Below are 24385 nucleotides of genomic sequence, written 5' to 3'. Positions count from 1 at the left end.
CCTCTTCTCTTATGGCTGACAGCATTGCCCATGCATTACTGTCCTTTCCTCCAAACAAGGCAAAGCTATTATGATGAGACATCACTATTCTATTTTGTAGGGTAAAAACAGTAGAGTGAAACTATTGAATAAAATGTCAGAGCTCCAAGTCATGGATTTCCTTCATACCTATAGACCAGTGAAGAAAATTATATCACGAAGGGATGTATGGAGTGAGGGCTAGTTGGTCATTTCTATATGAGGGCAGTAACTCCATAGGTATTCTTGAGGTATAAAGTTCTCTCTTCCCAATTAGTAAGTGTCCTAGAGGTTAGAAGGTCATGTTTTTCTACTTGGCTTTTGCATTTAACAAATGCCTGACCCAGCACAATGCATCTATCAAAGTTGACTGACAAAACAGTGTTCCTTTGAAATGGATTTGCCAGAAGGAAGCTCAGCAATAAAATGTCTGTAAAGACTGAGAGTTCAGAACCATTGATGGTACAAGTTCAGAGGGGCCTAGGAGATGACCTGGTACAACATTCTCTATTTTGAATGTGACCTATAAAAATGATAACTTTACAAATGACAGTTACACATACAAATACAGAATACTGAAACAAAAGTATCATAAAACAGTACTCTTATTATTAATGAATTCTGATATTTTCTGTTCTAAATGCTTCCATTTCATTTTTTTGGAAAACCTACTGATGGATAATGACAACTGCTTCGATCTGTGTTGCCAAATATCCTCCAAAAACCATGTGGAACAAGAAAAACAAAACTACACAAAAACTATGTCTTCAAACTACCAGAAGACAGAAAATGCCTAAACTTTAAATTACCTAGAATACAAAGTGAGAAAACACCAGAATCCTACCCTCCCCACCCCCATGGCAAGGCTCTGTGGTGAGAAACGGGCAGTCTGAGAAAGTCCTAGAAAAGAGAAGAGGGGAGCTAGTAGTGGCCCTAAAAGTTACTCTAAAATCACCATCAGAAAGAGGGAGTCTATCCTATGTGTGAAGATTGGGGAAAATATACCGGGTATGAGAACACTGACTACAGCAAGGGGTTTAAGAGAGTATGTAACTCAGGGTGGCAGTCTTCAAAAGACATACTTTGAAAGGGAGAGGAGTAAAGAAGAAAAAAACAGTTTTTGGTAAATTTGTAGTGAAAGGGATAAAGAGTGAAAGAGGAAACTTTTAAGATTCCTGCAAGATATATATATACACACAAAGAAATCTCAAAACCAGTAATCACACAGTCTGCATAAAAACATCTACTAAAGAAACTGGATTTTGTTACACTGACAGAAGGAACCACTGAATAAAGAATCTAGTACACACCCTAAGTTTATGAACAGGGGAAAATGTGAAAAAAAATCTAGAAAAAGGTACTACATGGAAACAAAAAATCAGAACCAACACACCTCAGCTAATACAAATCAACTAGCCCACTCCCCCAAAAATCCTTGAAGAAAAAGAAAAATGAAACAAATACTGCAAAGTAAACTGAACATCTCAAACAAGCATCGGGGATATGAAAAACACCTTGAATCAGAAACTCAAGGCGCATCCCACGTGGCTCAACGGTTTAGGCGCTGCCTTCAGTCCAGGGTGTGATCCTGGAGACCTGGGATCGAGTCCCACGTCGGGCTCCCTGCATGGAGCCTGCTTCTCCCTCTGCCTGTGTCTCTGCCCCTCTCTGTCTCTCATGAATAAATAAATAAAATCTTTTAAAAAATAAAAAAAAAGAAACTCAAAAATTAAAAACAAAGATAGATAAAAAAACTAGGAGGAAATGAAAAGAGAGCTGATTGAACCTGGAAAAAATGGAAGAAAGTTACCTGAAAAACAAACACTACATTGAAAGATACCTAGGGTAGAAAATCCTAAATGTAAAAAATAAAAGGAGCACTGAGGCAGGAAAGGCAGGAAAACAAAGAGAATGAAAGCGAAAGGAAAGAAGAAGAAAGTGGAAGATATTAGAGGAGTGATTGAATGGAAGCTGGGCCAATGAAGTCCCTGAAAAATAAAACAACAAAACAAAATTAGTATTGAAAGTCCTAATCCAAGAAAACTTTACATGTTTTTTTTTTTTCCCCCCAAAGATTTCATTTATTTATTCATGAGAGACACACAGAGAGAGGCAGAGACATAAGCAGAGGGAGAAGCAGGCTCCCTGTAGGAAGTCTGACGCAGGGCTCAATCCCAGGACCCTGGGATCATACCTCGAACCAGAGGCAGACACTCAATCACTGAGCCACCCAGGCATCCCAAACTTTACATTGTTAAACACTGAAAACAGGGCAGCCTTGGTGGCCCAGCAGTTTGGCACCGCCTCCAGCTGGGGGTGTGATCCTGGAGACCCGGAATCGAGTCCTGTGTTGGGCTCCCAGCACGGAGCCAGCTTCTCCCTCTGCCTGACTCTCTCTCTCTCTGTCATGAATGAATGAATGAATGAATGAATGAATAAATAAATAAATAAAAATTTAAAAAGAAAACAAAAACAAAACACTGAAAACAAGACCTAAATGTACAAAGGCTCACTGGATACCTGGGAAGATTGTCCTGGAACAGGAAACTAGAGATGTGTGCTAGTCCATATATTTGGCTTCAAAGATAAAGAAAAATGTCCTCTAGGCCTCCAGGGGAAAACATTAAAGAACTTAAAAGGGCTAAATAATTAGACTGATATTAGCTTTCTCAAAAACACCACACAAAATGAAACTATAGTGGAATATTTTTTAAAAATTCAATAAAGAAAAGTGTGACCCATGGGGCACCTGGGTAGCTCAGTCTGTTAAGCGTCTGACTCTTCATCTCAGCTCAGGTCTTGGTCTTAGGGTCATGAGTTCAAGCCCCACACTGGGCTCCATGCTTGGCATGAAGCCGACTTAAAAAAATTTTTTTGTGAAGTGTGACCAAAGAATTTAATATTCAGCTCAGCTGTCCTTCAAGTATCAAGATTACAAAAATAGTTTGAGATCTAGAAGAACTTAGGGATTTCTAAATCCATGAGTCTTTCTGGAGGAGACACCTGGAAACAGGCTTTATTCAACCATATGACTTGGAAAACTCAAAATTATCAATAATATTTTAATATATTTTATTGTAGGCCTAAAATTAAAATAGAAGCAGCAACAAGGATAGAAGATAAACATGTAAACATCATTTATTGTGACAAGTAGAATTAATACAACTTCAAAATGGGAGAAAGGAGGAGCACCCAGCTGGCTCAGAAGAGCGTGAGACTCTTAATCTTGGGGTAGTGAGTTTGAGCCCCATGTTAGGTGTATAGATTTTTAGAAAAAAATAAGTAAACTTTAAAAAAAATGGGAGAAAGGAGAAGCTCACTGATTGTAGGTGAAGGAAACAAAACTGACAAGTCAATAGTAAAAGCTGGATATGAAAATAGGTGACTAAGGGCATTAAAAATATAAATATAAATGTTACCATTGTAATAAAACTATATTTTCTTCTAAATATGAAGAATATTTCTAAAGTAAAAGAGCAAAATATACACAAGAAATAAATATAGCAAACACAACAGTATTAAAAAATTTTAAAAAATAAATTGATAGTTGGTACCAAATATATCCAATCATATCAATAAATAGAAGTGAAACCTAACTTACCTGATAAAAGAAAGATTGGGGGGGGGGGCATGTGGATGGCTCAGTCAGTTAAGTGTCTGATTTGGGCTCAGGTTATGATCTCAGGGTCCTGGGATTGAGCTCCACATCAAGCTCTCTGCTCAGTGAGGAGTCTGTTTCTCCCACTGTCCCTCCCCCTGCTCATGCTCTCTCTTTCAAATAAATAAAATCTATAAAAAAAAGAAAGATTTTTCATTCAAGCTACAAATTAAGACCTGGTTATACATGTACCCTATGCACTGAATGTTGCTGAGATAAATTCAAAAAGATGTAAATAAATGGAGAAATATACAATGTTCATATGTTAGACTACTCAGTACTCTTAGGATGTCAATTCTCCCCAATTTTTTTTTATAGATTCAATGCAATGCAAAGTAAAATCCCAGATGTTTTGGAAGAAATTGACAAGCTGTTTCCAAAACTCATATGGAAATGGAAATGACCTACAATTCCCAAGACAACTTTGAAAAGGTTGGAGGACTAATGCAACTGATTTCAAGAATTATTATAAAGATATTAGTAATCAAAAGAGAATGGTATTAGTAGTGTAAAGGTAAACAAATAGATCATTTGAACAGAATAGGAAGTCCAGAAATAGACTCGCATGAATATGAACAACATTTCAGCAATCATTTGAAGGCAATTCAGTGGAGGAAAAAACTAAAAATTACAAAGCACCTAAAAGAATTACAATTTTTTGTGTGTGTGTGTGTGACTTTGGGTTAGGCAAAGATTTCTTAGTCATATCGCCAACATGACCCATCTTAAAAAAAAAAGATAAATTGTACTTCATGAACATTTAAAAATTCTGCTCTTCAAAACACACTATTAGAGTGAAGATAGCCCATAAACTGGAAGAAATAGTCATACATCATTGCACTGATAAAGGACTGGTATCCAGAATATATAAGTTTAGAAAACAAACAGCCCAAGGAAAAAAATGGGCAAAATCTTGAACAGATACTTCAGAAAAGGCTTTATAGGAATGACCGATAATCCCATGAAAAGATGCTCAATCATTAGTCCTTAGAATTACAAATTAAAATTACAATAAGGTACATATCTATTAGGTTGTCTAAAATCAAAGACTGACCTCACCAAGCATTAGCAAGAATGTGCAGTTAAGGAAAGCCCATAGAATGTTGGTAGGAATGTGAAAGAGAATAAATATTAGAAAACAATTTGAGTTTCTTTAAAAGTTAAAAATATTCTTAGCAAGTAATTTCAACTATCCCACTCCTAGGTATTTACTGAAGAGAAACGAAAACATGTCTATACAAAGACTTGTTTATACACAAATGTTCATACTTCAAAACTTCATTTTTAAGAGCCCTCAAATGGGAATAACCCAAATGTCTATCAACAGGTAAATGTACAAACTGTGGTGTATCCATACAATGGAATACTCAACAATATAAAGAAAGGATTGTTGATATATGCAACAACACAGATGAATCTCAAAATAAATATGCTGAATAAGAGAAGCTGGACCAAAACAGTTAATGTACTGTTTTATACATTCATATCCAATTCTAAAAAATGCAAACTAAATTTATAGCAACAGAAAGCTGAGCAGAGTTTGCTTGGAGATGAGGGCAGGATGCAGGGAAGGGAGGGAGGAATTATCAAGGCACACATGTTAACTTTTTTGGGTGATAGATATGTTCATTATATTGATTGTGGTAATTGTTTCACAGATGTGCACATGTTAAAAATTATGTTCAACTGTACACTTCTGCAGTTTACTATACATCAATTTTCCTCAGTAAAGCTGTTTATTTATTTTTTTAAAGATTTTGTTTATTTGGGAAATACTGCACAAGTGGGAGGACAGGCAGAAGAAGAAGCAGGCTCCCTACTGAGCAGGAAGCCAGACCCAGGGCTTGATAACAGGACCATGAAATGATGATCTCAGCCAAAGGCAGACCCTTAAACAACTGAGCCACCCAGGCGCTCCAGTAAAGCTGTTTAAAAATACTATAACTGATTATATTGCAGATTCGAGGTAAATAAATTTAAAAATCTAGATGAAATGGATAGTTTTCTAGGCAAAGTAATACATTACTAAAATTGATTCCCATTATAAATAGCCTAAATAGACCATTTTTTGTAGAAGAAACAGAACAAGTTACCAAAGAACTATCACACAGGAAAAGTACTCAGATGGTTTTACATTAGAATTCAAGCTTCAAAGACCAGCTAATTCCAGTGCTCTATAAATTGTCCTAGAGTATTAAAAATGAACAAAAAAGGAATTGCTTTTATGATGCAATTAAAATGTTGAAACCTAAACCTGGAAAATGTAGTACAAAAAAAAAATAAATTACAGGCCAATTTCATATAAACATTGAAGAATAAAGTACTAAATAAAATATTAGAAGTCACACATATTAAGAATAATCATGACTAAGTAGGATTTACTGCAAGAATGCAAGATTGATTCAATATTAGAAAATCCTTTCACATAACAAAAGATAATAATAAAGAAAAAATAATGTGATTTATATAATTTCTAAAAGGCCTTTTGCAGAATGCAGTCTTCTTTTTTTTTTTATTAAAGATTTTATTTATTTGAGAGCGAGAGAGCAAGAGAGCATGAGGAGGGGGTGGGGGCAGAGGGAGAAGGGGTAGAGAGGCAGAGGTAGAGGGAGAAGCAGACTCCCTGCTGAGCAGGAAGCCCAACAAAGGGCTTGATCCCAGGACCCCGAGATCATGACCTAAGTCAAAGGCATATGCTTAACAGACTGAGCCACCCAGGCACCCTGAATGCAGTCCATCTTCTATAATGACTGGAATAGAGGACGCCTGGGTGGTTCCGTGGTTGAGTGTCTGCCCGTGGCCCAGGGCATAATCCTGGAATAGAGTCCAACATCCGGCTCCTTGCACGGAGCCTGCTTCTCCCTCGGCCCGCATCTCTGCCTCTCCCTGTGTTTCTCATAAATAAATAAATAAATAAAATCTTAAAAAAAAATGTAATGACTGTAATACTTATTTTTTGAGAGGGAGAGAGAGCACTTGTTGAGGGGGAGCAGAGGGATGAGAATCTTATTTTAAAAGATTTTATTTAGGGGATCCCTGGGTGGCTCAGTGGTTTGGCGCCTGCCTTTGGCCCAGGGCGTGATCCTGGAGTCCCAGGATCGAGTCCTGCGTTGGGCTCCTAGCAAGGAGCCTGCTTCTCCCTCTGCCTGTGTCTCTGACTCTCTCTCTCTCTGTCTCTCTCTCATGAATAAATAAATAAATAAATAAATAAATAAATAAATAAATAATCTTTGAAAAAAAAAATAAAAGATTTTATTTGAGAGAAAGCACAAGCAGGGTGAGGGACAGAGGGAGAAGCAGACTGCCCCCTGAGCAGGTAGCCCATTGTGGGGCTCAAACCTGGGACTCTGGGATCATGACCTGAGCCAAAGGCAGATGCCCAACAGACTGAGCTACCCAAGGGCCTCGAAGGAGAATCGTAAACATGCTCCACAACCAGCAGAGAGCCCAACATAGGGCTCAATCTCATGACCCCAAGATTATGACCTGAACTGAAATCAAGAGTCGGATGCTTGGGACGCCTGGGTAGCTCAGTGGTTGAGCCTCTGCCTTTGGCCCAGGGTGTGATCCTGGGTCAGGCGATCGAGTCCTGCATCAGGCTCCCTACGAGGAGCCTGCTTCTTTCTCTGCCTATGTCTCTGTCTCTTTCTCTGTGGGTCTCTCATGAATAAATAAAATCTTTAAAAAAAAAAAAAAAAAGAGTTGGATGCTTTACTGGCTGAGCCACCCAAATGCCCTCTGTAGTATGTATTCAAAAAAATTTAGGAATGCGGGATCCCTGGGTGGCGCAGCAGTTTAGCGCCTGCCTTTGGCCCAGGGCGCGATCCTGGAGATCCGGGATCGAATCCCACATCAGGCTCCCGGTGCATGGAGCCTGCTTCTCCCTCTGCCTGTGTCTCTGCCTCTCTCTCTCACTGTGTGCCTATCATAAATAAAAATTAAAAAAAAAATTTAGGAATGCGCAGCAAATACACTCAGAGTTCTAAAATAATCACTGCAAAGTTTTAAAATCTATGTTTCCTATATTAGTGATTAATTACATAAGCCTCATTCTCTCTCACAGAGATTAGGCCATATTAACAACTTGCTGAAGAGCTTCTAAAGATGCTTTCCTCTTTTGGCCTGTTTTACAAATGAAAAAGGATAATTAAGTTAAAGTATTAGCCTTCACAACATTATATTATGCATTATTTGTAAGGGAAAGTATTTCCATCATTATCTTTCAATAAGTTGTCTGTGAATTATCTTTCACCATCGTTTTTTTTTTTTTTAGAGTTTTATTTATTTATTCATAGAGACACAAAGAGAGAGGAGACCTATGCGGAGGGAGAAGCAGGCTTTATGCAGGAGCCCAATGTGGGACTCGATCCTGGATCCTGGGATCACACCTGTGATCCTGAGCCAAAGGAAGACACTCAACCGCTGAGCCACCCAGGCATCCCTATCTTTCACTATCTTAAACAATCAAACCCAAGGTAGAAAATACATGTTCTCTAAGGGACACTGACATGGTCTTATGCTGGAGAACACAGAAGCAGTCTCAAATTTAGGAAAGTGTCCAACTTTATAAATGTGATTTTTGTGTCCTGAGGTACAGACGTAAGCCTATTTAGCTCATAAAAAAAATAAAATATAACAGTAGACAATATCTACTGTTGTTGAATGAATTAAAATATGAGATTACAGCAGGCCTGGCAGAAACATGTACACACAGTCCTCAAGAAGACAGTAACACAGATCCTGGGATGCAGATGAGCACCTTATTTCAAAAGTTCTGGTTGCTTACATCTATAGATTCCTCTAGAATGCAAAAAAGAATGGCTGACATTTTCTTTTCTTGACCTGAGACATTCATTGAATGTTTTTACTGGCTAAATTGGGCAATTAAGAATACCCATTCCCCATACAACTTGCCTTTTTACATTAATTTAATTTTCCAATAATGTGGAGATTCTGTTGTTGAGACTTGGTCTCTGTCCATGCAACATCCCATGATCCTCTCATTTATAAGAACTCCTGGGGTATGGATTCACTGACGTTAACCAAGGTCCAACCACTGTTTGAAGACTTCCATACTCCTCACACTGTCTGGGTTTCCTTGTAGTGTGAATTCTTCAATGATGAATAAAGCTGATGGTTCCATGCAAAACATTTCCACATTCATCACATTTATAAGATTTTTCTCCTGCATAGATTCTCTGGTGCACAGTTAGTCCTGACTTGTGGGTGAAGGCATTCCTATTTCCTCCATGTAAGGTTCTATAAGGTTTCGGTGCTATATGAAGGCCTCCTCACAGTCATCACATCTATGCAGTCTCTCCTTTATGTGGATTCTCTGATGTAAAATAAGTCCACTATAGCTGAAAGCTTTCCCACATTTCCTACACTGAGCATTTTTCCTTGTGATGTATCTCCTGATGGGAAAAGAGGGACCCGCCATAAACAAAAGCCTTTCCAAACTTGTTCTCCAAGAGCTTCTCTTTGTCATTTGGACTCCTTGATGTTGAGTAAGGACTCACCAGTTACTAAATCTTTTACTACACTTACTGCATAAGTGTTGCAGTTCTACAGAGATAGAACTACCACATGATTTAGCATCTTCATAATTTTTTTGTTGGAGACAAGTCCTTATTTTCATTCTCAGTAACACCATCTAAAAAAAAAATGCAGACAGTTCAAATGTTGGTTATCTCTTCTCCTGAGATAATAAGACTTAAGATGAAGAGCAGTGATAAAAATAAAACCCAGTTTTACCTAAAGTGCATCCCTTTTCTATGTATCCAAACTGTCATCTCAATTTGGCAAAGTGCTGAAAAAGGCATGTGAGGTTCCAGTTTTAGTGAGAAGAGACAACTGGGCAGAAAGTCAGGAGGATTTTCTTATGAAATGTGACAAAGAATCAGGTAAGTATAATAAAAAAAGTTAAGAGATCAGCTTGAAACCAGAGATGAAAAATGAAGTTATTATGCAATCAAGAGAAATTTTGTTAGTGTGAGTTAAAAGGACCATTTATACCAAGTTAGATGTACTTAGGCCACTATTATAGAAAAACAAAATGCTCCACAAATATTTATTGAGTGAACCAATTAACAGTGAGATATGATAAAAGTTAACTCAAAGCAATAGCTAGAACAGTTTCAAAACACGTAGTATTTTTTAAAAGATCTGTTTCTTTATTTCAGAGAGAAAGTGCATACAAGCATAAGGGGGGCAAAGGAAGAGGGAATATTAAACGGACTCGGCACTAAATGGGGGTGCTGATGTGGGCTGGATCTCACAATCCTGAGATCATGACCTGAGCCGAAATCATGAGTCAGTCACTTAATCAGCTGCACTACCAACACACCCCAAAATACATACTGTTTTGAAAGGGAAAAATTTAAGTGGGGAAAATAACTTTTCCAGCAATGTTCAGGACTAAATCATAAGAAGAAAGCCGCACTTTGAAGTTCAAGGAGTTGAATAGGTCAAAACAAACTAAACAAAACCCCTCACAAATATGGCTTGGAGTTCCTACCTCAAGAATTGGGCAGATAATGAGGAGATGGGTAGAGGCCAAGTTTTCTTTTTTTTTTTTTTTTTTGAGGCCAAGTTTTCAAGGGAAAGGGCATTACTAATGAGAATTCTAAGAAACTTTCTTCAAGGATCTCTTCTTTCTCTGAAGACACTGCTTTCCATTTCAAAAGGCAATAATGCTCAAAGTCAAACTAAGACAAGTTCTTAACAGGCTGCACTTGACACTTTGGATTCCAAAGTACTATCTCTGCCACAAGCATATCTTGTTCTATACTTTAGCCTAGACCCTAAAGGAAATTGGATGAAGCTGGTCTTGCAAAACTGAATTTGAAGCTAAACTTTCAGTAAAATTGCCCAAACCACCACCACCCAATTTCAAAAAAGTTTCCAGAGGTGCACACGAATACCAAGGGGGAATTAAAGTCCATGAGGTAGGTGCTGGGTTTGGCTCAAAGACATGTAGTGGATCCTAGAGTTCAGTTTTACCGTTTTCTGTACTATTCCAGAAGACTTTCACTAGTCAAGCCATAACATAAGTGATTATCCTAACCCTTCCCACCTGATGGCTTTTCCTCCAAGCTGTCTCCAACTTCTCCAGCATCAGCGATGTCTCTTCTCCACTTTCTGGATATTATCACTTCCTGAGTCTGCAGCTCGCCAGTAGGTGTCAGGATCTGCTTCAGCACTTGCTCCTTGGTCTGTTTCTTATCTCAGCAACTGTAGGCAAAGCTCGGAGTCTTCTGACAGCCCTTGGAGCCCAGGTAGCTGCCTCTTGGTAGTAGCAACTTCAAGTCTGAAGGAATGCCCATGATTTCTCTGCCAGCACGATCCCAGGCATAGCCCTCTCCCTCTGCCATCAGTCACTAGTAGGGACCTTTGCACAGGAGGACCGCCATTCTGGGAGGAGAGCGCTCAGGAGAAGATTCACTCCAGCCTCGAGTTCACACTGGTTCTTCAGAAGTATTTCCTTGTAGTCTTCTTCTTCCTGGGGAACAAAGTAACACTGTTAACAGAAACTCTCAATTTTAAGTTCTCTTCCTCAAGAGCTCACTTAGGAGACAAGGCACTGAAGGAAAAAGGAACTCTGTCAGGAAGCTAAATAAATTAGGAGAGTGGGAGTGACTTTGCAAATTATTAGCTAGCACCAACACCAAGTACTAAAATCTTACTTCCTAAATGTTAATAAAGCTTGAAAGACCATGACCCTCTTCTCTTGGGTTCTCCCTTTCAGAGAATCCCAAATAAACAGTAAAGAAAATAACATCAGAAATGAAATAGCAGCTAATATTTAAAAGTGACTGCAAATTTACTCATTTAAGTAGATAATATCATAATCCCACAGACAGTTGAGACACCATGGTAGAGATTGAATCACTCAATACAGCACACAACCATCCTAATCCTTTCTCGCACTCCAGCGTCACCTATACTCTAGGGAGAGTCACAAGGCGGATCATCTCCCGACCAACCCAATTTCGCTTTCGCAAGAGCCGGGCCCCAGACTTTCCTCCTCCTAACAACCCACGTACCCTAATACAGCTCACAACTCGGAAGCCATCCTTGACCCTCCCACGCAGCTCTCCATTGTTGGACACTCTCCCACCCCAGCGTGCCTCCTCTCCTCCTGCACAAGCGCGCCCGGGTCCCGGCCCTCGCACTTCCGGCTGCACCGTGGCTCTCCTCTAGGAACCTGGAGGCTTCCCCCTCTCGGTGATTGCCTTGGCCGTCCCCGCCCTGCCAAGCATCCCCGCGGCACGGGCAGATGAGGGGGCCCACCCTCCCAGGACAATGGTCGCTAACCCGGGCTGTACTGAGATAACGAGCAGGGGTGGAGACAGGGCGGGAAGCCCTCTCGTCGTCAGCCCGAGTGAGATGGGTCCTGAAGGAGCCGCAGCAGGCAGTTGGCCCGGGAATCCTGCAGTGGCCACAGACGACCGGTGCCTGCGGTTGGAGCGCCCACGGGGACGCAGCCGCAGCAGATGGCTGTTAAGAACCGCAGAGCGCCAAGCACTGTTCTCAGCACGGTCTACAGAACCCAGCGACTCATGTACCGGCCCAATCACGTGGCGGCTAGTACCGCCACTTTCCCTATGGAGACACTGACACAAGGATAGCCGTGGGTCTGCCCGAATTCACTTAGTATGCCTGGAAAACTAGTACCTACACTGCCAGGTCCTTTAGCGGGTATGAGATGGTGAGATGCCCACTCCTAAATATTTTTCAAGTAGGCACAACTGACGCAGTAGATGAAAGTGAAATATACGTATCAAGCTTATAGAGGAATGAATAAAATCCTAACCATAAATCATAAGGGACAAATGACCCCCACTTGAGGTCCTTCTTGGGATAGCCTGGACCAGGCCATTCCGGGTAAGATGACTGGTCGAACAAACATGCGTCCCCCAAAGACCACTTTCAACTGTTGGCTGAAAGCTCTGGGAGCCAATGGGTTTTCAGACCGGGGAGTCAGTGGTTTCCAATATGAAAACTGCTGGCTTTCAATGATGGTCTTACCATGTGAGCTAAGGAGTTACTCAACTGACTTTACTTATTTGGCTTTGTCAAAATCGAATTACGTCTAAAGCCTATATACAACATATTTTTATAAAATACATTCATACATATATCCTCTCTCTATATATACACAAAAAAACTATACGTGAGTAAAAAATGTGCAAGGACTCCTTACCAATTACCCCCAAAAACATTTGGAATGAGAGAGAATTCAAAGAAATTTCCAATAAAATGAACTGCTAGAGAATGTGGTATGAGAACTTTTAAGTGTGAAAGGACAAAAGTTGAGAATATTTAATTAAAGGTTATCAAATGATAATCCCTAAGAGGAATAGTGCAACTTGTTGCTCAAATTCTGGGCTTGTGGCGCCAGGAGAGACACCTGAAAAAACGATTTTATATACTTATGTTTCCTTCAATCTTAGAAGTGGTGTTAGCTACAAATATAAAACCCTCATCAAGGGTAGATCCATATGGGTTATTGGATAGACCCATAATGGGACATCTAAATCTTTATCATTTGTATTAGTGAAAACTGCCAAATACCCTGAATTCTGTCAGAATGGAGGGTGATCCCTTCCTATAAACATATAGAGAGCCCTCTTTTAGTGGAATGTCTCCTTTGGACACCCTCCTTAGGTAGGCAACAAGAATTGGGGTTCATGTCAGGCTGACCAAACCTCATTCAAGATTTAGTGTGCAAAGAGGGTGGTGATATTACCTTGGGTGTTTAGACCTGGGACTCGGGTTTCTAACATATCTTTCAGAATAATGACAAGAGTAAGAAAGTTTCCACATATAATTACTAGAGACACTGATTACCACTGCAACACAGGGTTCCCTCAACTGAAGTAAACAGGAAGTGTGGGCTCTGGAATTGGGCTGCGTGGGTTCAAAGCTTGGCTCCACCACACAATAATTTTGTGACCTCAGATGGCTTTGATTTCAGTTTCCCCAGCTAAAAATAAAATAAAGCACTTAGTAGTGCCTGGCCCTTGGTAAGCCATTAATGTTAGGCATTAACAAATCCTTTTCTTGACTTGCAAAGATAGCCAATAAGGCATCTGTTCAGAGCACAGGAGTACAGAGCTGCTCTTCTTGGATCTTCACGCTCTCTACAGCTGGCCTCACCACACAATTGAATGTCTTAATTGACATTCTCAATTAAGAGTCCTACTCAATCCCATTCTGCTTCCTCATTAGCTTTATTTCCCACCTAAAATTCCAGCAACCTCTTCATACAACTGAGGTTTTTTTTTGAGGGGGGCCCCAGCTTTCATCCCTTTGTCCCTTTCCATTAAATCCTGGACCCCCTGTTTGTCAGGTTACTTTTCATTTAAAGCCCCCTTTTCACTGTTTTAGTACTTTGATTCTCCCCCAATTTCTCCAGGTTTTTTTTTTTTTTTTTTGTCTTTTTTTGTCTTAAACACTCAATATCTTGTTTACCTTGAATCAATTAGAAAAGCCAGGCAATCTCACTCTCCCTTATTTCTAAGCCACCACTTCATGATTCATCATTTGAATGTTACACCAGTTCTTCAACCTGGCTGTTATGTTACTATTCTCGACTGACCTTATTTCTACCTTGGACTTGCTTCAATTTCACATTTTTCTTTTCCATCCTACCGGCTGTTATTGTTGATGATTTCAAAATCCACAAAGGTAAGCTACTCCAAAGGACCCTAATTTCTAGATGCTGTCACGGTTACAGCATGTCTACCTTTTATCCATAAAGATATACTCTGGACTTCGTCATGGGGCACTCTGTTCACCACATTCCCCAGTTTCATCTCTAACCCGTCATGTCCCCCACTTGCCCCTCAGGGCCTTCGCCTTCTGTGTTGCCAGTTTAGCTGGCGTTATTCCACTCTATTTTCTCCTTATCCTGGATAGTTTGACCCCTCTGATGCCTACTTGGAAATTCCATGCCATCCCACCCTTTCTTGGTTCTGCAACTATATATAAGTATAAGAAGTGATCAGAACAAAGCCCCCACCTTCACTTTTAAACCAGTGATGAACTGTATCCTATTGAAGGGGTACATCCTGCTGCTCTGGGTCTCTGTCTACAGCTCCTTTATGTTAGGCAGTTAAGGACATCAGAGGCAGATGGAGGATGTGTCTGCGTTGAAAGAACGTGTTAAGCAGATGAACTGCACAACCTGCAAGTAACAGCACTGCAAACAGAAAATAAGAACTGAGTTCCAGTGAACAGTAAGATTATGAGAGAGGCTCAAAGGGACTATGAAGAGTAACTTCAGTTTGGACACCGTGTCTGAAACCAGATCGGATGGCAAGGACAGATAGCATCAGCTGGTATAGAGGAAAGGTGCACGTGGGTTCTCATCACTGAGTAGCAGAGAACTTGCAGGAGAGTGAGAGACACATGGCAGGGTGAGCTGGGGAACAGGAGCATATGACTGAGTACACTCAGGCTCACTCGGGGCAACAAACTGCTTTCTGGATGTAAAAAAATTAGGTGTCCAGCCCTGGCGGCTTCAATGTCTCATGGGCTCAGCACCAATGCTGGTCGTAGGATAAACACCCTAAAGAGTTTTCAACTTATGATTGAGTTGTTTTTCAAATGTTCATTTGCTTTCCCCTATTGCGAACTCAGAATGTTTTCCCAGTCATGTAAATTACAATCCCAAAAGCAAATGTGATACATAATATGCCTAAATTATAGTAGTGATACCATTATTATTTTTATATGAAAATGTGCTCACACCTACGAGCTTAGAAGCTACATATCTATTTCTCCAGAGACTCTTCTGGTTCCAAGTCAGTGATGATATGCTTATGTTCTGTAAAGGACTGTGGATAGAGGGGCAAGAGAAAGGGGCCACTGGGAAAGGACACCAAGTACATTACAGGAGCAGGGAGGAAATGGGATAAAGACACAGGGCTGGATGCAATGGGAGTTAGGAGTAGCCAAAGGATAGTTACCCTTGTCTTTTACCACCCCCTTTTGTCACTATCTTACCACTTCAAGCCCACTAACCAGCTAGAGGTGAGGGGTGGAGAGGATCCTGGAGCCACATGGGATAAGGTGGGGTGAGGAGGTAGCCCCAGAAATTGCAGTCTGCCATGGCAAGGTAGAAAGGGAAGGAAATAAGGGGAGACAGCTCAGTGAAGGTTATAGTCTCTGTAAATAGAAAGATAAACAGGGGTGCCTCAGTGACTCAGTCAGTTAAGCATCTGCCTTCAGCTCGGGTCATGATCCCAGAATTCTGGGACTGAGCCTCAGCCCCACATCAGGCTCCCTGCTCAGTGGGGAGTCTGCTTTTCCATGTCTCTCTGCCTGCCACTTGACCTGTTTGTGCTGTCAAATAAATTTAAAAATTTATTTAAAAAGAAAGTTTAAAAAAATGGTAAAAATAAAAAGACCAGGAGCCATACATGCCTCTACATGGCTGCCTATTATCCACAACAATAATCATCGGCCCTCATTAGGACATAACTATTTACTCAGTAATACAGGAGTAAAGTTAACCAGTTATCAGTTGATCTGTGTTTTCACAAGTCCCAAGGGACAAAGTCACCAATCTTTGGCTCTTTCATGTGCTCAAGAAGGTATATAGACCAAAAAATTGTAAACTAGTTCTAGAGAGCAGTTATTAGGGAATTCAGAACATGAGAACCGTATAGTTGGGTAAAAAGAGAGGTTAGGAGTAAAACAGAACTCTAGCACCCTCCCTTAACTAAACATACACAGACGTGTGCTCAGATGACCCCTGGAAGCCTTCAAATGTAGGTTAGTCTATTTTGAAAGCCTTAAGTATGAAACAGTAGGAAGGCCATTCTGAAGCCCTAGGGGCTGGACAGTGGTCTAGTTCCCTGTCCACTAAAGCACTGGTAGCACCTGGCTTTCTTTAATGCCTCAAATCTGCATGGGTCCCTGTTTACACAGACTGTGTCCAGGCGTAATCACTCCACAGGCAACCATGAAGGGAGCTGGGATTCAATGCAATGTTTCTCAGATTTATAATCAGGTGACCACAGAGCTATACAAATGAAGATTCTTGCCCTCATTCCAGACTTAATGAAGCAGAATGTCTGTGAGTGGGATACAGGCATTTCAACAAGCTCCATGGGTGATTCCGATGCTCAGAGGAATCCCTAGAGCAATGGATAGGACCTGAGGTCAGAGACCCAGGCTTCAGGGGCTGGCCTTTCCCTTTGTGTGATGTTAGAGCTATGTCACCATCTCCATAAGCAAGGGTAGCCTTGCTTTTAAGAAGGAGAGGAATGTTGGGATGCCTGGGTGGCTCAGCAGTTGAGCATCTGCCTTTGGTTCAAGGCATGATCCCAGGGACCCAGGATTGAGTCTCACATCGGGTTCCCAACAGGGAGCCTGCCCCTCCCTCTGCCTCTCTCTGTCTCTCTCATGAATAAATAAATCCTTAAAAAAAAAAAAAAGGAGAAGAATTTTAATTTACAGAGATATTTTAGGAATTCAGTAAGAGTGTTCTGTAAGTGCCTTTGGTTAAGAGGCTCTTTCGCCCTCCCAATCTGTCCCCAAGTTCTGTTTCCAGCTTACTGCCATCAACTGTCCAACTGAAGCTGGTCTACCTCAGGTTGGCATGGATGCTTCCAAACCATGAGCACTCTTGCCTCTGCTTACATCTCCTTTACCCTAAATGTTTCCCATTTTGCCTTCCAAATCTGCCCATCTAACCCTCATCATCCATAGAATCTTTCTTGACCTGCTTAGGCATCAGTGATCTGTCCTCCAGAATTGGTAGCACTTACTGTGTGCCAGGTGCCACTTCAAAGATACAGGACTCATCAATCCTCCTGCCCTGCTGCCATTTGATGATCTAACCTCACACGTGGATCTTAGAAATCCCAAACTAAATTGTAAAACTTTTGAGAAGGATAATTTGGTGTTCTGCTTCTTGTTCTCCACAGCACCTGAGAGAATGGGCAGCACACAATGAATTCTTTGTAAAATATCTGAGGTTTCCTTTTAGCGAGTGACTGACGTTTTGCCCTAAAGGATTTGAAAGCTAGTATTTCTCTCCAGCCTCCATTGTGAGACAGCTTCCCTATAGTTGTCATACAGAAACAGATTTTTTTCCTCTGTGGATAATCTGATGTTGAATTAGAGCTGAAGTTTGCCTGAAGGATTCCCTACACTCTTTAAATTTACAGGGACCATCTCTGTTATGGATTCTCTGGTGTTTACTAAGATCTGACCTCTGCCTGAAGGCTTTGCCACATTCATCACATTGGTAGGGTTTCTCCCCAGTGTGGATTCTCTGATGCTGAATGAGGCTGGTTATTCCTCGGAAGGCATTCCCACACTCATCGCACTTGTAGGGCCTCTCTCCAGTGTGGATTCTCTGATGTTCTGTGAGGACTGACCTTTGAGTAAAGGCCTTCCCACACTTATCACATTTATAAGGTCTCTCCCCAGTGTGAATTCGCTGATGTTCTCTAAGACTTGTCCTCTGAATAAAGGCTTTTCCACATACATCACACTTGTAGGGTTTCTCCCCAGTGTGGATCCTCTGATGCTGAGCAAGGCCAGTCTGACTGAAGGATTTCCCACATTCCTTACACTGATGGCACTTTTCTTTGTGGTGGATCTCCTGGTGGGAAATGAGGGATGAGTTATAAACAAAGGCCTTTCCACACTTGCTGCACTCATAGGGCTTCGCCCCAGTGTGAACTCCTTGATGTTGAGTAAGTATCGAGCGCCGACTGAAACTTTTATTACACTGAGTACAATGGTATGGTTTGTCTCTTGTGTGGATTTTGAGATGGTGAAAGAGGCCTGCTTTCTGGCTGAAGGCTTTGCCACATTCATTACAGTGATAGTGCTTCTCTCCTGTGTGGAGCCCCTGATGTTGGTTAAGAGCTGACCACTGGCCAAAGGCTTTGCCACATTCATTGCATTTGTATGGTTTCTCTCCAGTGTGTATTATTTTGTGCCGAATAAGTACAGTTCTCCCACGGAAAGTTTTTCCACATTCCTCGCATTTGTAGGGCCTGTCCCCAGTATGGACCCTCTGATGCTCTATGAAGTGCAAGTGCTGACTAAAGCCTTTCCCACATTCCTCACACTCGTGAGGTTTTTCTTCCAGATAGACCATCTGCTGTCCAGCCAAACTGACTCTGTTTTCATCACCTGTAGATTGTTCACCTTCCCTGGAGTGTCCAGAAGACTCCTCTGCTTTTGCTGCAGATTCATTAACTTTTCTGTATCGAGTGGACCAGAATACTTCACTTTCAAACCTAAACATATTCCCACATGGTTCCATTTCTTCAGAAACTTCTTGCTTTAAATTCCTGTACTCCTTTCCAGTCTCAACACCTGAAACTACAATCGATCACCAAGTCAGCTAATTTCCAGCATAAAATTATTCAGGTGAAAAATACATAAGAACCTAGAGTTTCTGTAGGACAATGAAATGGCATTAAAACACAGGACTGACATAATATATAAAGCACTTCAAAAACTATTATGGAAAAGACCAAACCCAAATCAAACTGGGCAAAGGAAGAATTGACTGTCTCCAGGAAAGGAAATAATTAACTCTTAAACACAAGATACTCCACCTTAAGATAAGGGAAAAACAAATTTAAACAGTATCAGGATACAATTTTCACCCATCATCTCTGCCCATGAGTATAACACCATGTTCATGAAATGGGCGTCACACATCGCCAGTAGGAGTGTAAACTGACCCAGGCTTTACAGAGAGCAATTTGCCAATATCCATCAAAATTACAAATGTACTCAACATTTGGCCAAGTAACTCCACATATGAGAATCTATACTGAAGTACTCACACACATTCCCCACCACTACCTGTTAAAGTAAAACACTGAGGACAGCTTGGGGGATGGGTAAGTTAATTGTGTGGCTCGTCCATACACTTTAATATCAAGCTGCTGTTAAGAAATAAAAACTGCAAATTTTACTATCTTAGTGATAAAAAGAAAAAAAGATACTTATTTTGAATACGAATACATATTTTGAATTTGAAAAACATATGTATGTAAAAAAATTTCTAAGAAGAACACATAAGAACTTAAAAACAGTGACAATCTGTTTCAGGGCTGGGAGGAGACCAGATTGCCAAAGGAATTGAGTGGAATGAAAAACCTTTCACTGGGTAACTTTTGTTTTTGAACTATATGAATTTTTACCTATTTTAAAAAAATAAATATAGACAAAGTAGAGATAGGAAAATATGGGTTCTTTCACCCATTCACCAACTTTTATTTTTATTTGTTTATTAAAAGATTGTATTTATTTATTTTTAAAATGATTTTATTTATTCATGAGAGAGAGAGAGAGAGAGAGAGGGGGCAGCAGAGACACAAGCAGAGGGAGAAGCAGGCTCCATCCAAGAAACCCAATGTGAGACTTGATCCAATGACTTTAGGATCACGCCCTGAGCCAAAGGCAGACACTCAACCGCTGAGCCACCCAGTCGTCCCTCATTCACCAACTTTTAACACTCTGCTATATTTGCTTTGTCGTTCCTGCTCTTTACAAGCATACACATTTATACATTTTTTTTCCCAAACCATCTGGAACTTGCAGACATCGTGGGGCAGAGGCCTGTCTACTGACCGATAGCCAAAGTGAAGACAGTAGTACTGTCTGATCGGATAAAGGCTAGAGAAAGCAGGGAGATAAGGACAGGAAAATAACTATCAGAAGGACTAAATTAAGTGATCTCAAATAAAATATTGCAAGAATTCACACACAAAAAATTTAAATACAAAGAGAAAACAAGAACGGAAGAGTGACAAACCAAAGTGGGTGAGTCTATGCATGAGAGCCCTTCCTGACTATACTGATCAGACACAGAACAAAGTACTAGAGGCCCCATGTCATGGGCCAGCCTGCCTTTTCCTTTCTCCCAGGATGGTTCTGTCTTCTTTACCTTGTTCCTCTGGTTGGGCTTCAGATTCCAGAGACTCACATTTTAGTTGCACTGTCAGGGGTGGAAGGGACGTGCTGGGCTCCTGCTCTGTCCTCAAAGGGCCCATGTCCTGCAAGGGCTTTTCCTGTTCCTCAGTGTGGACCAAGACCTGGGGCAGACAAGACACAGTTCAGACACTCTGCAAACAGCAAACAAGAAGATACACAGTCCAGGGCAGTGACACCAGCTCCCCGATACCTGAACTTCTCTCCAGAGACCAGTCTGTCCTAAGCCTACTCATGGCACCTCCTCTGGGAAACCTTCCCTTCTCTCGTTCTTCACAGCTACAAAATGCTGGTTGTACCACCTTCACTTCATTTATGCTCAAAGAAGTGGAGAAAGGGAAGGGAGGCAGAAAGGAAGAGAACAGAACTTGGGGGAGAATAAAACAGGAGAAGGAAAACAGGGTGGGGATAAGCAGAGAGGAACGAAGGACAGAGGTGCTGAAGAAGGCAGAAGGAAACTAAGGGGGAGGAGGACGGAGAGGAGGTCTCCTCCCTACAGACTCTGCCCTGCCCAGGCCCCCACCCCACTTCCTTCTGGGAGATGACCTTGATTTCTCCTTGTACACGGTCAAGGTCACAGTCACATCAGGGACCGCCCACCCTTCATTTCATCACCCACCCCCACACACACACTTCTCCTTTGGTTCCCACTTAGAGGAAAAGGCCTTTTCTTGTTTGAGGCTTGTATTTCCACCCTTGCCTTCAACCCCATCCCTTCTTGCACCCTTTACCCCTGCTCTTGCAACTAACTCATTTATTTATCAGTTTAAGCTGCCTTGTAGCTTCCATGCCTGGACAAAACAATTCCCCTTGTATTTGAAAATAATAGGTTTCCCCAGCAGGGTGCAAAATGCAGGGGCCAGGGACCGCTTAGTCTGTTTCTTAGTTCAGTAGCTCTGTGACCAAGGCCCAGTTACTCGGACCGTATGGCATTGATTGTGTACCAAAGCACCTCACCCAAGGGGGGGGGGGGGCACTGGCACACACCAGGCCCTCAAACTGCTCCCCAATCCCCTACAGTGGCTAAATTTTGTAAATAAGAAATCACCACACACTGCCTCTATTCCGACTCAGTTTCATTTTGTAACCTCTGACCCCAGAATAAGAGCCAGAATTAGCATGATGCTATCTGAGATGGACAGAAAAAGATGTGTCCACCTCAAAAGTGGAAGGAGAAAAAGGCTGGTACAGTGAGCTATGCCTTTCACCCATGGATCTCTGGCAGGGCCTCAAAAATCAAGTTTAAATTCCATTAGCTGCCCCCAGCGTGCTCTGAGGGAAAGGGCTAGTTGGTAAACAAACTCAACATGTTTAAAACCAAATTACTGTGCTTGAGAACTCTGCTTCTTTCTTCTGGTTCTGCCTAGAATGGTGCCTGGTACAAAAATCAACATTCAGTATATGTCTTCTGAATGCATGGACTTTTCCTTAATCCACCTTCCCCTATACCTTGAACTCTGTTAGGAGCACCTGGATCACACTGGAAAATCTTAAGCTGGAAATCCCCAGTGCTCAGCCTAGAACAGAATCCTCGGTAGACAGTTTTCATCCACTAGTCTGTCATTGTTTCCAATTAACTTATGGACGACATGCTTCATCCTTGTAGACTTACCATCACAACTCCATTTCAAACTCACATCCCTCTCCCGTGTTTCTGCCCCAATGCTGGAATGCACTTCTTGTTTGGTTAGTTACCTGTCTTACACTCTTCCTACCAAGACTTCCCAGTCTTGACTTTATGACAAGTTGGGTCAGATAATTCTTTGTGGTATGCGGCCGTCCTATGCACTGTAAGACATTCCCCAATGTCCCTGCCTGTTAGCCACTAGATGCCAGTAGCACCTCACCCTATCTGACAACCCAAAATGTCCCAAGACGCTGTCAGATGCCTCAAGGGCACAAAATTGACACCGGTTGGGAACCACTGTCTTTTAACAATGTTTAAACAAAACAGAACAGAACAAGCTTCTATAACTTTGGTTACATCCTGGGGTTAGAGAAACTCATTTAGATTTAAAGAGAAACAGAAGCTTGTATCCTACAGAATAAAATCTACACTCCAGAGATGATATTCAAGGTCCTGGACTCTCTGTTCTCAACCCTTCTACTTACAACTCGCCTGTCCAACCTAAATGGGCTTTCTCCTACTCCAGGTAACTTGGCTCCTGCCCTGGCCCTCAATCCTAACCTTCCACTCTGCTCCAACCTCACACGTCTCCAAGGTGGAGACTTTGATTTTGCCATCTTTTAATTCTTTAATGGAGGCAGGGCAGCAGATACACTATACTGCAAAACAGAAGTGATGTCTGTTTCAAACGACTGTTGCCCACCCCATTACCATGACCTCTCTAACATTTCCTCTTAGAAATCTGTTTCCAATGTTTTTGACCAACATTTCACCAACTAGAACTCTGTAGGCCTAGTACAGAAATACGCGATCCTTCCACAGAAAAAAATATAATTTTAACCAACTTTCCAAGAGGGTCGAGCCTGATACACCAAACTGTCAAGAACACATTTTGTGAAACAATGCTGCGCTTCACTCTGGCCTAGAAATCCATAATCCACCTTTTCTCAATCATAAACCAGATCTCTTTTTCTCACCTGCTCCCTGGGCTCATCCAGCTCCCTCTCCAGGTCCTCCAGCACGGCCACCACCTCGTCCCCGCTCTCGGGGTGCTGCTCCTGCACCCAGGCCTGGAGCTCCTCGGGCAGGATGGTCAGGAACTGCTCCAGCACCAGCAGCTCCAGGATCTGCTCCTTGCTGTGGGTCTCAGGGCGCAGCCACTGGTGGCAGAGCTCGCGGAGCCGGCTCAGGGCCTCGCGGGGCCCAGATGTTTTCTGGTAGCAGAACTGCCTAAAGCACTGCCGGAAGACTTCTCCGCTGTGGGTGTTGTTCTTCTGCAGGTTCTGATCCCGTGTGGGGGTATCCTTACACGCCTTTTCCTCCTCCTCGGTCTTTACTTCCAAAAGCTCATCCGGGTCCTCGTGGGCCTGGACTGCCCAAGTAGATGCCATCGTGTCTTCAAAAGCTTTGTCAACGCTTTTAGCAAGAATCCCTGGTCAAGTTCGTCCTGGGCGGACCCGAGGGAGAAGCCATCCCTTCTAACACAGGCTACACCACACAGGCAAAAATGGCAAACTCTAAAAATTCACTTTGTGCTTTGAAAGCCTCCTCCAGGTTAATTGACGATACTCGGGGAAATGCTCTGATTCCAAGAGACTTGAGAACTTAAGTAAAAGATGCCAAGTGGTCTGAGGGTTTACAAACGAATACGACGCGGCAGAAACACCTGCATTCTGTTCTAGAACAAAGGGCAAAGCGCCTACAACTAACATTTAGAGCAAATAAGCAGTAGTAAAAGGTGGAGACATCATTCCGGTCTCCTTTGTTCTGTGACGGCCGAAGTGCGGCGGAAGCCCAGGAGTTGGCAGGCAGCGGCCGCGGGACTTTACCCCCGCGGGCGCAGCCTCCGCTCCTTCCCCGCGGCCCTCCGAGGGCGGGAGACGGCCGCACGCTCGCTCACGCGCGGCGGGCAGAGGCCAGAGCACTCACCCCTCCGCGGCCCGAAGGCCCGCGGCCTAGAATAGGCCCGGAGCGGGAACAGGCGACAGCGCCCCACAAAGGCCGGAAGCGAGCGAGGTCCGCGAGCACGCACTTCCGCTACAGCCGCAGGTGGGCGGGCGACTCGCCGCGCAGTTCCCGCGGGCCCCGCGAGGTCGCGAGAGTTG

The 24385-nt window shown here is 42.3% G+C and overlaps 1 protein-coding gene across 9 annotated transcripts; it reads right to left on the bottom strand.

Annotated features, from left to right (window-relative positions):
• ZSCAN12 (zinc finger and SCAN domain containing 12) lies at positions 1-24291 on the bottom strand. Of its 9 annotated transcripts, XR_013373601.1 has the most exons (7): positions 23258-24290; positions 20610-20757; positions 17905-19030; positions 10752-11177; positions 8591-9329; positions 3620-3807; positions 1-2006 (listed from the first exon to the last, which is right to left on the bottom strand). XR_013373601.1 is itself a non-coding variant. In XM_077885909.1 (4 exons), the coding sequence occupies exons 1-4, from the start codon at positions 23669-23671 to the stop codon at positions 11147-11149; spliced, it is 1719 nt and encodes a 572-aa protein (XP_077742035.1). In that variant the 5' UTR covers positions 23672-24290; the 3' UTR covers positions 9827-11146. The 9 variants fall into 9 exon arrangements, 4 of the variants coding, with proteins under 4 accessions (XP_077742035.1, XP_077742034.1, XP_077742033.1 ...); XR_013373600.1 differs by lacking the exon at positions 1-2006 and having other exon boundaries at positions 3132-3807; XR_013373599.1 differs by lacking the exons at positions 1-2006; positions 3620-3807 and having other exon boundaries at positions 8222-9329.
• Positions 24292-24385: the final 94 nt, after the last annotated feature.

Source organism: Canis aureus, chromosome 37 (genome assembly GCF_053574225.1).
Source record: "Canis aureus isolate CA01 chromosome 37, VMU_Caureus_v.1.0, whole genome shotgun sequence".
In the NCBI taxonomy this organism is placed as follows: Eukaryota; Metazoa; Chordata; class Mammalia; order Carnivora; family Canidae; genus Canis; species Canis aureus.
The sequence above is the reverse complement of the archived record's forward strand: the minus strand, read 5'-3'. Positions and strand labels throughout refer to the sequence as shown.